This window comes from Gossypium raimondii, chromosome 7 (assembly GCF_025698545.1).
Source record: "Gossypium raimondii isolate GPD5lz chromosome 7, ASM2569854v1, whole genome shotgun sequence".
Classification (NCBI taxonomy): Eukaryota; Viridiplantae; Streptophyta; class Magnoliopsida; order Malvales; family Malvaceae; genus Gossypium; species Gossypium raimondii.
In genome coordinates this window covers 866202-881277 of record NC_068571.1, presented here as the reverse complement: position 1 = coordinate 881277, position 15076 = coordinate 866202, and the positions used below count along the sequence as shown (strand labels likewise).

Below are 15076 nucleotides of genomic sequence, written 5' to 3'. Positions count from 1 at the left end.
TTCACTCTTTACTCCTCTTCTTCCTTCTCCATCTCCCTCGGCCCAACTGATACCACCGGAGTGCAGCTCTCTTGCTCCTCAGTATATTTTCCGGCTTAAAAACCTAAAACAAATTCGGATGTAGGGGAATTTGAAAAGGAGACGTCACAAAAAAAAAAAAGACTGTGTGATGTTTATCTTCCTTTTTTCATTATTTTGATTTTTTTTTCACCCAGAAGTCTCTCTCACTCTCGCCGCTGCCGACAACATCGTAACGATTGTTTGTGGTGGTCTTCTCAGTACTTAAATGTATCTACTCTACCGCTTCCGTGATTTGGATTTGACTCTCATTTCCGATTTTTAGTAGAGCTCTCTCTGCTTTTTGTTAGCTTCGTCTTATTGAAAATCATCTCTAAAAAGGTACTAATCGGTCTATCTTTTGCCACTTTCCTTTTCTTTTAGTGATTCATTTAACAACCACTGCAATCAAGATTTCATCTGGCATTTATATTGTTGATAACGACATTTTCTTGGAATGATTTAGTTCTTTATCCGTTTTTATTCTCATTTTCTAGGTTTCATCTGTTTGATTTCTTCAATTTTTTTATTTGCTGAAGCTGATAATGTTCGCGTTTCTCTTTTGACAATTTATTCGTTTTTCACTGATTCTCTTTTGACAATTTTAAATTAAGACTGTCTAAGATGGGGAAACATCTGTTGTCACTCTGTATCAAGTTTTAATGTTCTAGGTTGTTATTCAGTATTAGGGTTTAGTTTTTCTTCAATCCAATTTTTTTTTGCATTTCGTATTGTGCTGTTTTGGGTTTCATGGTCATAGTGGAGATTGTCTTGATTCGTGTATGCATAGACGTTTTTTTTTCATACTGCCAGGTGTTTGCATTCATCAGTAAGGATTGGGTAGATATTCTTTAAAATAGTTTTGAATGGATCTCATCGATGAACTTAGTTGTGATTGTTTGTGTACTGGTGGGTATGATTTGCAAAGGGATTTTGATTGAAAATTTCAGGAAGACCCAAGGTATCTCTATATATCAGCTGAATGGGAAGTTTTGTGTGATTACTGATATATCCATGAGGTGAAAATGCTCAGATTTTGATTAAAGTTAGAATTATATTCATCTGGGTTACCTAGGCTTATAGCATGTTTACATGAAGGGAAATTGAGTTGTAATCTTTTAAGTGAATAGGTTCTAGTCGCAACCCTTAGATTAACATAATTTTGATTTGGTTATTGGTTGTTGGTTCTTATATGAGACTGGATAAATGACTTGTTGAATATATTCTTTAACAATTGCATTATCAATTTCTTCTTCATTTGTTGTCTTACTTGATTTCTCAATGCATTCTGGTTTTGAATTAACTTTTTTTTTCTTTTGATCATTTGTTTTGGGTTAGCTTAAAAGAGAATTTAAAAATTTTCTTTGACCAATGGTTTGATAATTATTACCTTATACGAGTGCTGTTTGATTTTCTTTTTTCAAGGAAAAATGCAGTTTGTATGGCATTGTTGTGTGTTTTCTAATAGAATTGAAAGCAAGAGATTTTTGGATCAAATAACCTCAATTTAACTAGAAGAACGTGGTCATATTTGGAATGGAAGATTTGTGAATTTTTTTCAGTCTCGGAATTTACCTGTTGCTAAGGTGGTGAATATTAGTCATTTTATGGATCAATGCATATTCGGGTTTCTTTTCATACCGCTAGGTGCTTGCACTCATCAGTAAGGATTGGGGTGGATTTTCTTTAAAATGGTTGAGTGGAGCTCATCGATGAACTTATTTGGGATTGTTTGTGTGCTGGTGTGTATATGATTTGGAAATGGATTTCGATTGAACTATTCAGGTAATATCTAAATGCATGGCATGGTTGGAATTAGGGATGTAATTGAACCGAAGAGATTGTTTTATATTACAAAGTAGTTAAGAATGGTTATTGTGTTGCATTAGATGATGTTAACTATGTGTTGTTGTTTTCTTCCTTGTAAAAAACACAGTGTATTTGCCTTTTTGATCTTACTGTGATTGTTTTCTTTCAAAGTTTCATATTTGAATCATATTATTGGTTTATTTAAAAAAAAATCCAACTAAAGCTTGACTAATGTACTTATCTTTCACTTGGTATTGTTAATTATGTAGCAAAAGGAGGTTTATCTTTTGAGGACTTCGGCAGTGTTTGAAGGGGGGCTTCAATTGGTCCTTCGATTGGCTTGGCCATTCATATGCACCCAAGGTATCTCTCTACAATCTCATGATTTTGTTTGGAATAACATTGATGTGTGCTGTTTTATTTGATTGTTATTTCCTGTCTGCATGTCTGTGAATGTTTATTTGGCACCTTCCATATAAATTTTGCTGCATGCATCTGCAAGTGAAATCAGCATGTATATATATTCTTTTGATATATTTCCATATAAATTTGCATGTAAGGATTTTTAGGTTCTGTTTATTTGGTCACCTTTATTCCTTATATTCCTTGCGCACACAATGCCTTTTGAGAACGTATTACTATACATTCCATGTCTTAAAAACCCTAACTCATTTTGTTCCTCTGATCTTTCAGGCTGTAGCCCCCTTTTTCATTATTCCATTTTTTCTTTATTTTGTCTTTGTTCTTTTTCTTTTATTATTCTCCCTTTCCTTTTCATTGCTTAGTTCCTGAAAAGTTACTGTTTTTTTTTCTAAAGAATTACCCTGGTTACTTAGTACTTATATCCGTATGTAATCCTTGGTGCTTTGCATTCCAGCTTAGAGCCAAGGCAAGGTCAGCTTAATTCTTTTTTTCTTTTCAAAATTCGATAATTTTGCTATTTGGTTTCTGTTTAGATTTGTTTTTTTTTCTGCAAAATTGTACGGGCAAAAGGTTAAGATTGTGTGTGTTTAATTTTGAGAAGTTTGATTTTAGTGTAGTTTGTAGATTTCATTTTGGGTGTTAGGTTATCCGAGTTATTGTGGTATTTTGGTTGACTTGGTGTAAGAAATTGAACTGGCGCAGATTGGAATCTGTTTGTAAATGGAATAAAAAAGCGGTCTTGGATGATGATTAATGGTTTGTGATTATTGATGAGAGTAGATATGTGAATTTTGGTGTGAAAAAATGAGAAGTTTGTACCAGCTTTTCCAATCCCGGGTATTTCTTTTTACTTTTTTTTTTATTCTATAGTATGAGGTTTCTATTAACTGTTTTGTAATAGTTATTGATGTTTAACTTCTCTTATATGTGTTTTGTGTTGGCTACCTCTTAATCTCTTTGGTTATTAATAGAAGTTAGAATTGGTTCATCATAGGCCTATAACTAATTAGTTTGAATTGAAAATTTGGTGGCTGTGTATAATTCATGGCTGTAAATGTATTCAGTCCAGGAGTTCATTAGCGTGATGTTGTCATCTTTGTTTCTAAATTGACTTATGCGTTTCTGGGGAAAGAATAGTATTATATTGACTTAGTTTCATATTTGAATCATATTACTGGTTTATTTTTAAAAAATCCAACTAAAGCTTGACTAATGTATGTATCTTTTGCTTTGGTATTGCTAATTATGTAGAAAAAGAAGGTTTCTCTTTTGAGGACGTCAGCTGTGTTTGAAGGGGGGCTTCAATTGGTCCCATTTCGATGCTAACCCTTTTCTCTACCCACTTCGCTGCTAACCTCTGTTTAACTAAAGGCCGAAACGCACCATTTAATTCACCTTGTTTTATTTATTTTTTCCAGTTTTAATTTTGTCCCATAACTCTCTCACCGAGATTTATCCCTCACTTTCTTGGCAACCAACCACTCAAATTCGAGCCCAGAAAATGTCGTCTTTCGATTACCCTATACTCTCACGTAGTGACATAATTTCAATCCTGGCGGAGTCACAGATCGCTGCAGTCACTGACAACGATTTCAAGAATATCAAACCCGATTTCATCTCTAATCTTTATACACGCCTCCTTATCTACCTTGACGCTCTCAACGAGTCTGCTCCTTTCCCTCCTCCATAAAACCAATTTCCTTTCTTCTTCTTCTTTTGATATTTCTTAATAATATTATTTGCTTTTTGCAGGGAAGACCAAGGGCAAGTTGAGTTTTCAGCATTGGAGCAAATTGAGAACCCAGATCTTCTAATTGGTTCATTCCAGGTTATGAATTTGTATTGCAGACTAAGAGAGGTGATGGCTTCTCTTAATTGTCCGATGCAATTTAACCTTAGGGATTTGATCAAACCTGATCCGCGTCGGACCGAGCATTTCCTCAGCGGAATCCTCAATTTTTGTCTTTATAAGTACGCATTGCCTGACTTGAAAGTTTTGGTTTTGATTTACTTCAATTTTAGTTGCCTCATTTAGTGGTTAGGTTTAGAAGCAAGAAATTGTTATATAGCCCTCTTTAATCAGTTCAGTTGTAGGTTCAAGTAGTTTGGATGTGAAATGTTTATTTAAATTTACTATGTCAGCATAGAGCATAAATGGTTTCATAATTTTCAATAATTTGAAATGTTTTATTAAGTTCTTAATCTTTGTAATTGGCATGGAAAAGCCTATATGATGTGTCACGTTGTGGTTTTCTGGGATGATATTGATATACCATTCTGCTATAAGTGGAAGTCGGTCTAATGACCACTATAGCAGTTTTTCTTGGTATACAGATATTTTTAATCCCAATTTTCTCAGATTAGTCTTCTTTTCTGATGGCCTTTTATTTGAAATTCTGGTTCCCAACCAACAGTGTATCACAATAAATTTCCTTTAATCAGTTTTCCAATCGTTTCCGGCCTTGCATGCATTTAAGTATTTTGTTTGTTGATTTCCATCTCAGAGAAACAAAAATGAATCTTCTAAGACCTATTGTAGAGGAACTGGCCCTTCTAGATGATCAGCGGAAGGAGTGGGAGGCTAAGATTTCTCAGGTATTTGCACAATGACATGTGATACTTTAGCATAAAGATCAATTTTCACCATATCTTTTCCATGCAGTTGAATGCAGAGATTGCAGGTTACAGTGAAGCAAGAGAAAGGGAGTTACCACTAGTTCAAGAGGTAGAATCAAAAGTTAAAGAATTGCGTGAGATGATTGCTGGCCTCAACAGTAACCAGATGTCACTGAGAACTTCTTTTCGGAATTTGAAGGAGAAGACTGGGCAAATGGATGAGAAGGTTAGAATGTTAGCACTCCTTACAAAAGCTTTATTTCACTGATGTAGACATGGCGACAAGTGTTCAACTTTGATAGGAGAGCTAACCTATATATGTAGACACGGTGACAATGCGTGAGATGATCTTTCTTTCTTTCTTTTTTTTTTTAATGATTAGACCACCATTTGATCCTAATGTAGATTCCCTTTTTTCAGTAACTGTTTTAAATTTTTAGGTTCAATGTGATTTTGGCTTTATACATGCATTATAGTTTCCCCTCTTCAAGCGTTAGTGCTATTTATTATTGCCTTTTATGACAAGCCTCTTCTTTACAGATTTCGAAGGCTGAGTTTGACCTGGTTCAAAGTGTCCAAGAAAATGCAAATCTGCGTTCAAAAATAGTTCAGTCACCAGATAAACTACAGGTGCATATTCCTTCTTATTAAGTTTAACTTAGGTGATTATGGCTCAGATAAGTAAAGCATTGCTGTTACTGATTCTCATAAACCAAGTATATATGCTAATGATGCTACTCCAAATGGGATTCTCGTATGAGTTTATTTTTTTGTGGTTTGTGTTTTTATATATGGTTATTTATTTTTCTTCCAGTGGTATTGTGTAATTACACTTTTAGTCTCAGGATTTGGGAAATTCTAGCTTACACCAAGACACATTATACATAGCTGTCCTAATTGTTGTGACCAAAAATTGTATCTGGCATGCTTGACTAGGGCATCTAACTTGGATAGAAAGCATAAAATAGAATCATGTTCCACTGAGGACCTAATTATCCTGCTAGCATATGTACCCTGATTTATGTGTTTGCTATCAAGCCTGAAACCACCTTTATATTATTATAGCATTGTTGTCATCAAACCTTACATGCACATCTAAAACTTTATATGATTTTCTTTTCCTTTTCTGGTTGTAGGCGGCTTTTTCTCATGCCCCGTTATTGCTTATTATTTTCATCCCTTACTTTTTATTTAATCATTATTTTCATCCTTGTTAGAACCATGGAGTAGTTGCATATCTGATTTGGCACCTTTCAATTCTTATCACATCCTTTCAAGTAGAGGTGTCTATACTTGTACATTTTTCTAGTATCTGAAGTTTCAGCTTTGATTCAACTTTGTTTTTAGATCTTACAGGCATATGGCAAGCGCCATGATCATCTTGCAGTATTTAAAGTTGTTTTCCCTTAGCATTTATATGAAAAGTAAATTAGTGCTAATTACTTTTCTTTGGTAAATTGACATGTTGATTGGAGTATTTAATGTAGGTTGGTTAGTTTGTTACTCACTCCTTTGTGGATGGTATGACTGCCCTTTTGCACTAAAACATTATTCTCCGTATTTCTTTCTTTACTTTTATTTTGCCAAAAAGAGAGCTTTAGAGGAGAAGAAATTAGCTCGAGATGAGGCAAAGAATGCTGAAAGGTCAGCTATTCAGTCATTTCAGGAGAAAACTGCCACTGTTGAGGTCTACAGCAAGGTATGCTCATTGTCATAAACCATGGTATCAGGTGTCATTGTATGGCTTATCATCATTCATCTGAAAGCTGAGTCGATGAGAGTTTAGCTTGCATGATTTTATTTAATTAAATGCATCAGGTGTTATTGTCAGACTTATCATCATTAATCATATGAGAGAATGCATCATGAGAATTTTCATAATTTATTGATCTTAATATTAGAAGAATGCACATTTATCTGTTTCATATAAGAGTTAAAAAATTGCTTACCTCACCTTTTGTGCAAGATCCTGTCGTCTTTCTCTTTGTATCTCCATCCTCAATGTGTTCAATCATATGTTATCAATGAACTTCTTACTTCACTCTCTCTTTTGTATCCTGTTTTGTTGGAAAAATCCAGAATCATGTATTGCTCCTATAAGATTGGATTCTGTTGGGAGCTTTAGACAAATAACATGAGCAGAGATGAAAGCATGTTCACATGCATGCATTTGAGTTATGAACAGATTGATTTATCATTGGGCTATCAAACTTTAGATTTTCCCCTAGGAAGCTTGCTTCTATATTTTTTCATACTGTTAAATCTGAACTTTTGTGTATCTATTAGCAATCAAAGTAAGTACTTTTTTCCTTCTCACATTTCAACAATAATTTTATCAAACAAAGGTGACAAAATATCTCAAATAGGAGAAAGATATGAAACATTACTAGTTAATTATACATCAGAAGAGCCAACTAGAAAGATATTCAGAAAGCTAAATATCTGGAAAAGCATTAAAGTGCATGGGCATCTAGTTGACATGAACGCCTTACAAACTTCATATGGTAGAAAGCAATGGATAACTTATTCTTAATATTGGGTGTTGCTACAGGCTCTAAAGAAAATGTCGAAGCACTTTGCCTTGATGCAAGCTATACATGAACAGGTACACGGACTGTGGGCCAGTCCCTTTTTGTGCCTTTTCTCTAAGACTGAGTAGCAATTTCTTTGGCTTCCACTAATAAGTTTTCTATGGCTTGTCTTTTGGAACAAAATCCTCTCCCACCCCCTTCTCAGAAAAAGAAAAAAAAAGGGAAAGGGGGGGAACAAAAATAAACCTACTTGGGATTTTCAAATAAATATCAGTTTTAGCTTTTAATAAAGTTGCAACTCTTATTGCTCCTTTACCTTAAATTAGTGAATAACTTGTTTCCTATAAGGAAAAGTTTTGAGTTTTGAATGCTAGCCTTTTTACTTTGCTTGAGAACCACTTAATAAGCTAAATACCTTGTTTATAGCATTGTTCATTTTAATAGGTGAACTCTGCAAAATCAGTTGAAAAAGAATGCAAGGGTTTGAAAGCTAAGTTAAGTGATGATGTTGTGTTAGACAAGTCACTTGAAGCTAAACTAATTGAATGGGAAGGAAAAGGCAGGTTCTTATTCCAGCTATGTTGTATTATTGTCTATTTTTAAATTTAAACCACTATGTAGGTGCTTAAACCTTTTATCTTTATTATTTTACCAGTTGGACAATTGGATGAACACAAAAGGCAGTTACAAAAAGAAAGAGATCTCAAGTTTGAGGAATCTACCAAACATTTGAACAGTTTGAAGTCGGAGGTGTTGTCTAAGCGGTGTGAGCTGGAAGCAAGGCAGAAGAAGGTTGAAGATGTGGTAGCAGAGGTAATCGACATGTCTTTTTATTCCATGGTACCAAATTGTCTCTACTTTCTACCAGGAGTTGCTCAACAACTCCCATTTGTATTTCTTAAACTTATTAGGTGGACTCCATAACGATAAAGACCAGTATGGTAAGAGAATCTGGAGCTGCTAAAGTTCAGCAATTGATTAGTAAGTGTGAAGAGATTGTAAAACAGGTACTGTTTCGCTTATGTTAACCTTGAATCTGTCTTTACATGTGTGCTTATAAAAAAAATTGAATATTTTTTCTTTGGTTCATTCAACCGGTAAAAATCTTGTTGAACTAGGACTATTAGAAGAGCTCAGTTTAGTTAGAATTGAATTATTATTTGATAATTATCAGAAAAAAATAAAGAACTATTAGTAAATATTCTTTCAAGCTATGGAGGATGTGAGATTGCAATATCTGGCCGTCAAGAATAATAATGCGTTGTTGTTGTTACTACTACTTCTGCTGCTGTTGTTGAGCTGTATTCGTCTGTGTTGTCTTATGCTGAGTTCATTGTATATTTGAAACTTCATTTGTTTTAGTTGATATAAGAAGGCTTGAGTCTAATCTCATGAGCTGAAAATGTTAATTTGAGTGCAGTTTCAACAATATTCATCCTCTATTGGGCTCCTCTTGCCAGTGGATGGGAATGGAACAAAGACAACATTTGATTGAGTAGCTATAACCAGGCTTCAACTTTAATTTCAGGAAGCCACTCGATTGTAAGTTGTTATTAGTGCGTAGCAGTAATATATATTGATTTGATCGCCTATTGCTACTAATTTCATATGGACTTCCCATTACTGTATATGAGGCTTGTAAGCAAGTTGAATTTATAGTGTGTACCCAAAAAACAATTCTAATATCAACTTGTTATGGTGTTCCGTAGAAGATATGTAAGGTAGTGTTACCCTTTAGCTTGTATGTTGCTTGCTTGATTTACAGTTCAAAGGTGATGAATGGAACCATAATATAATGTTAATATTTCTAGTGAGACCTGCAAATCCAAATTAGTAGATTTGCTTTTATAGTTAACTCTTAAGATAGTTCTTGTCTTCACCTAATGAGAATACCTAAACAGTCAGTTTTTTTAGAGCTGTTGGGTGTTCTCTTAGTTTGGTCTTTTGGACACATGGGTAAGGTGAATTTGCCATCATATTTTTCTGGGTATTGAAAGTTATATATATTATTTTAACTTATATTTTCATTGCATTTTAAACTTTGTTTCTTTTCTCAAACCAATCTTGGGTTTTGTTTTTTCATGTATAAAGTTAATGTCGGTAAATTATATAAATAGTTATTCAATTACTAATATCAGTGTTAAAATTTTCTATTTTAATTACTAACGTTATATTAAATCACTAATAAAATGTTGACGTGGTATTTTTATCAACGTACTAACAAATTTAGCCCTCTCATGTTTACATATTCTAACAAATTTAACTCACAATTTTACACGTCAATTTAATATTTGACTCTTAAAATTTTAAAATAAAATATATGTAAAAGTTTAGTTTTCTATAAAAATACATAATTATACCTTTTTTTCTCTAACATGAATTTTATTTATTAAAATAATAATTTTATAAGTAAAATATTTATAATAAAAAAACACCTTCGCAAACAAAACTAAAACTCGATCAGTTATCCTGTTCTCACTTATAAATTTCAATCATGCACACCCAATACAACCTTAAATGCAACAAACTTGTTCTATGCAATAACTTGAAAGATGTTGATTCTTACACTTTTTAATTCTATATGGTAGTTTTTGACCAAACCTAAATATAATGATCGTTAATGTTGAAAAAAAAGAGGGAAGAACTAAATTTGTTTAAGTCTTCTTTATGATTCCCCCTAAATGGCTTTATTTATGAAATTATTATTTTGATAAATATATGTCATGTTAGAAAATGAAAAAATAGATATTTATTTATAAATATTTTTATAATTTTGTTTATATTTTTATCGAAAAATGAACTTTTGAATATTTCTAAATTTTGAATTTTTAAGAATCAAGACTAAATTGATAGAATGTGTAAAGTTGAGAGTTAAATTTATTGGAAATTTTAGAATTAAAACTAAATAGATAGAATATACAAACATTGGAGGGTTAACTTTATTATTATGCCAATAAAAATGTTACGTCATATTTGGTTAGTGATGTAATAAATAAGTGATTAAAATATTAAATTTTGATAATGTTAATGACTAAAATAAATATTTTTAAACTTAGGTAATCAAAATAAAACACACTAATAATTAACTAACTATTTATACAATTTATCCGTAAAACAAAAAGATTATGGGAAATAAATGGACATTTAGAAACATTAATTACTAGTGTTTTGGATTTAGACAAAGCAGAGGATAATTTCCTTTAACCAATTTTCAATATATCATTTCCTATTTCTCCTTTCACACTTCTACTTAATTTGATTTTTAAATTTTTAATTACTATTTTAACATCATATTATCAATTAAAATTTGAGAATTTATTTGCGTAGATCAAACTTAAAAGACAAGTTTATTTACGTCACTGTTTAGGCTAAAAGACTATCTAGCCTAATTAACAACAGCTTTCGTATACAGTGCATGATGCGTATTTACTTTCAAAATTCGCCGCACAAAGATAGGTGAGTCAAAAAAAGTAATCAATTGATCCAAACTACCTCTAGCCTCCTTCGTCATACAGTTAGTAACTTTGTTACAATCTCTATAGATGAATCTAATCCTCACTTACCAATTTTTTGAAACTCAAATATGAATCATCCTAACTTCAACGACGCTATTGTTTTCAGTTAATCCATTTTGTAGAATGTCAACTAAAAAAAGCATGATCACTCTCCACTTCCACTTGTCACTATTATTAGAAACAAACAATTTAAGCTTATTCATTTAAATATATATATATATATATGCGAATATACATAAATATAAATTTATTAAAAAAAAGTTTCTTATTTAATACCAAAAACATAATAAATTTCCTATAAAGTTACCGCAAACCTTTTTCTTTAAATAATAATTTCTATTTTGATATACAAAAAAGCAATTTTACTTCTACACAACAAAATGTGCAAATTAATGATTATATATAAATCTCATTTTCCTTTTATATATAAAACCACGTCTAATTCGATTCCCTAAGTCAAATCCTCCATTCTACTTCATCAATTCATCGGACTTTCTGAGGTTAGGCAAATCCCTCAATCTATGAAGTTAGCAATGATATCCTGAGCTCTCTTCTTCACATCATCTCGGAGATGGCATAGGTCAATACTGTTCTGGAAGTGCCCTATGTTGTTGGCGCTATCAACTAGGTGAGTAGCTTTCCCGTAAAAGGTGTGCACGTCGGTGGCAATAACAACAACCTCAATCTCACTGAGATGCATCTCAGTAGAACCAAAGAATACCTTATCCCCTGCATTCTTGTTTACAAAGACTCACCGGTAAGGGTGGACTGATCAATCTTGAGTGGATCACCCTCAAGGAGACGTGCATCTGCTAGGACAATATCTCCCAACTTAATGCTGATGATGTCTCCTGGAATCAGCATCACAACTTTTGCCCGCTCCACTTTCCAAATTGGCTGATCAGCCGTTTTGACAGATAACCAGCTCGCCAATTGTCGTTGTCTTCCTTGCAAAAAGTAATTGAAAGACGACATTTTCTGGGTTCGAATTCGAGTGGTTGGTTGCCGAGAAAGTGAGGGAAAAATATCGATGAGAGTGTTACGAGACAAAATTAAAACTGAAAAAAAAAACAAGGTGATTTAAACAATGCGTTTCGGCCTTCAGTTAAACAGAGATTAGCAGCGCGCTTATACGTGTGGAAACCATATAATTAAAACACAATAAAAATAACATATAAATGTATTATTTAAAATTAATTAATAATAAAACATAAAATAAGTACCATATTAAAATTTTAAAAAAAGAGGAACTTTAAACACATAAAGAATATATCATGGTGTTGCCATTAATGCTATATTGATGTCGAATTAATTTGTAACAACATTTCAATTAGCAATATTATTAATACATATAATTGATGGAGGTTATAAATTTTGTATAATAAAATTAAAATGAATAAGCAAATTAAAATAATGCGTTAGTTGAGTGATAAATTTAAAGTTTTTCAATATAATTGACATGGGTTCAAATCTCACCTTATGTATATTTTTATTATTATTTTTAAATTAAAAGATTAAATTATCCTCGAATATTATAACTTATTTTAAATACAAAAGAACATTTTTGTAATTTCCCAATCGAGTTGATGCCTAGTTGACTCATGACACGAACTCATCAAAGATTTTATTAATAATATAGATTTATATATATATATATATATATATATATATATTGTATTTAAAGATTTTGATTAAGTTGATGTCATCCATAATTAGGTCTCAACTCAATTGTTAAATCACTAAAAGACTCTTTATTTTAATAAAGTAGTAAATATTAAAGATATTTTTTTGTTTTTTTATATAAAGTAAAATACTCAAAATTGAAAATCGACCGTGTGTTTCAACCATTTATGGAATTCAAGTTTGAAAAACATAATTACTCGAAACTGAACCAAATTCTATTTTGTATTTAATTTATAATTAAATTTATTTTTTATGATATAAAAATAAAGATATTCTATTCCCACTATCAACACTAAAATTAAAGTTTGCACCTCCCCCATTCCTTCTATAACAACCCGTTTTTCAGTAGTATCGGAAATAATGATTTTGGGACCATAATTCCAATGAGTGAGTGTGTAATTATTATTTAATATTTACGAGTCAAGTATTATGATAAAGTGAATTTTATTTGATAATTTTTATTTAATTGGATAATTAGTTAAGTGTAAGTGAGTTGTCCCTAAAGTCAAGTAGTTTTAAAAAATGAGGAATCGGTACCTCATTTCCATAAACCGAGCCCATAAATATTTTTTTAAATAAAATATTTACAGAGTTGTTAAATAGGTGTATTAAATTTTGGCCCGAAAATTTTAATGTTTGATATAACACCCCTAACCCCTCTCCGTCGTCAGATTAGGGTTATGAGTATTACCATACAGTGGAACATTTATATTTAATTTCACTTAATACCATAAACTATTCATACATACACATATCGTTCCTAAATCAACCTCCGAGGACCTAAAAATACTTTAGAAACAAATCGGAACCAATTTGAAATCATTTGAAAACTCTAGGAAAAATTCACAAAATTTGAAAACAGAGGTCACATGGCCGTGTGGCCAAGCCGTGTGCCTCACATGGCTGAGACACATGTTCGTGTCTCAGGCCGTGTAACAATCGAAATAGGGACACACAGTCGTGTCGTTGCCCGTGTAACATTCGAACTAGAGACACACAGTCGTGTCCCAGCTCGTGCCTCTGCCCGTGTAATTCACTGAGTAGGGTCACACGGCTATGTCACACGCCCATGTGCCAGGCCGTGTAACCCTCGAAATAGCCCCACACTCCAGTGTACCAGGCCGTGTGCTAACTAACTTGCACCCTAAACACTTATCAGACGACACAAGGTCGTGTCACCAAGCTGTGTGTCTCACACTCCCGTGTGGACCCAAAATGTACCTTAAACAACAAATTTATCATTTCCTACTTGCTTGGGCATTAAGCAACTCAAAAACCAATCATTTAAACTATTCAAAATACAATCAAACATACTCAAAACATGCCAAAACATGCCAAAACAATCATCTTAGATGCCTAACCAATGTACCCTCATTGGTACCACATTTTATATCATCAAAACATATCAACAGTGCATCATTCAAATCAAGATTTTAAGCATACCAAAATCACTCAATTTAGCCTAACATATAACTACCTAAAACATCAAGCTTAAGTTCATAACACCTACCAATCCTTGGTTCAAAACAACATGCCAAACTTATGGTGTCAACACAAACATATACTTATATACCAAACCAACCTTATACTTAAATCTCAATTTACATCTCATTCACAAAATAACTAACAACCAAACACATCCTAGGTACATGCCATTACAAAAAGTAAACATCACCACACTTGAGATCAGGATCATTGTTGGATGCTGAGTCGGTGATCAAAAGAGAAGTACCTAACCTGCACACGGAAAAAAAACCGTATGCTGAGTAAACTCAGTGATATTTCTGTAATCCGAACACTTAAAACATAATGATACATGAATGCTTAAATTGAAATATACGAACATACTATTGTATAAGCTTACAATTACAAGATAATCACCATTTCAAATTCACTATTGTATAAGTTTATCATTTCATACTATACTCGATTTTCACATGTTATCATATTTGATTTGTTTAACAAATATCTCAATTCACATCACTTGCTATATAAATAGCTTTCCTTATGTCAATCAACATTTCATTTATACAATGGCACAACTCATTCCATATTCAATTAATGAGTGTATCACTCATACATTTCATATATGATCACATCACATTTCACATTCATTTTTCAATCCATATTCTCATTTCCAATTCACATACTTTGCTATTTCAATATCGATTACAGAACTTTATCATTTAATTACCTTATTAACACGACTCGGACTCGGACGGATACACGGATCCAACCAACACACCAGTTTGGCACCCAGTGCCTCATCGGATAAATCAGAAGTAATAACTGCGCCTTGCACCATATAATTTGACACCCAGTGTCTCATCGGTTAAACCGAAGTAAATTATCACCCAGTGCCTCATTGACTCGAAGTCGAATAAATCCTTGAACTCTTCCTCTCCTATGGCATGCCATCTATATCCGACTTAGCCCGAAATA

The 15076-nt window shown here is 32.6% G+C and overlaps 1 protein-coding gene across 2 annotated transcripts; it reads left to right on the top strand.

Moving 5' to 3' along the window:
* LOC105769485 (kinetochore protein NUF2 homolog) lies at positions 1-9238 on the top strand. 2 transcript variants are annotated; one of them, XM_052633527.1, is made up of 14 exons: positions 1-399; positions 2136-2229; positions 2992-3126; positions 3541-3954; positions 4042-4260; positions 4794-4884; positions 4952-5131; positions 5446-5535; positions 6497-6604; positions 7457-7510; positions 7881-7995; positions 8092-8249; positions 8348-8443; positions 8857-9238. In XM_052633527.1, the coding sequence occupies exons 4-14, from the start codon at positions 3791-3793 to the stop codon at positions 8929-8931; spliced, it is 1350 nt and encodes a 449-aa protein (XP_052489487.1). In that variant the 5' UTR covers positions 1-399; positions 2136-2229; positions 2992-3126; positions 3541-3790; the 3' UTR covers positions 8932-9238. The 2 variants fall into 2 exon arrangements, with proteins under 2 accessions (XP_052489487.1, XP_052489486.1); XM_052633526.1 differs by lacking the exon at positions 2992-3126.
* Positions 9239-15076: the final 5838 nt, after the last annotated feature.

Bases quoted from the DNA above. Each gene is read 5' to 3' on its own strand.
- LOC105769485 (XM_052633526.1), top strand. From the start codon at position 3,791: ATGTCGTCTTTCGATTACCCTATACTCTCACGTAGTGACATAATTTCA. The intron at 6,605-7,456 runs GTATGCTCATTG...GTGTTGCTACAG, and splicing joins CTGTTGAGGTCTACAGCAAG to GCTCTAAAGAAAATGTCGAA. The intron at 8,444-8,856 runs GTACTGTTTCGC...ATTTGAGTGCAG, and splicing joins GTGAAGAGATTGTAAAACAG to TTTCAACAATATTCATCCTC.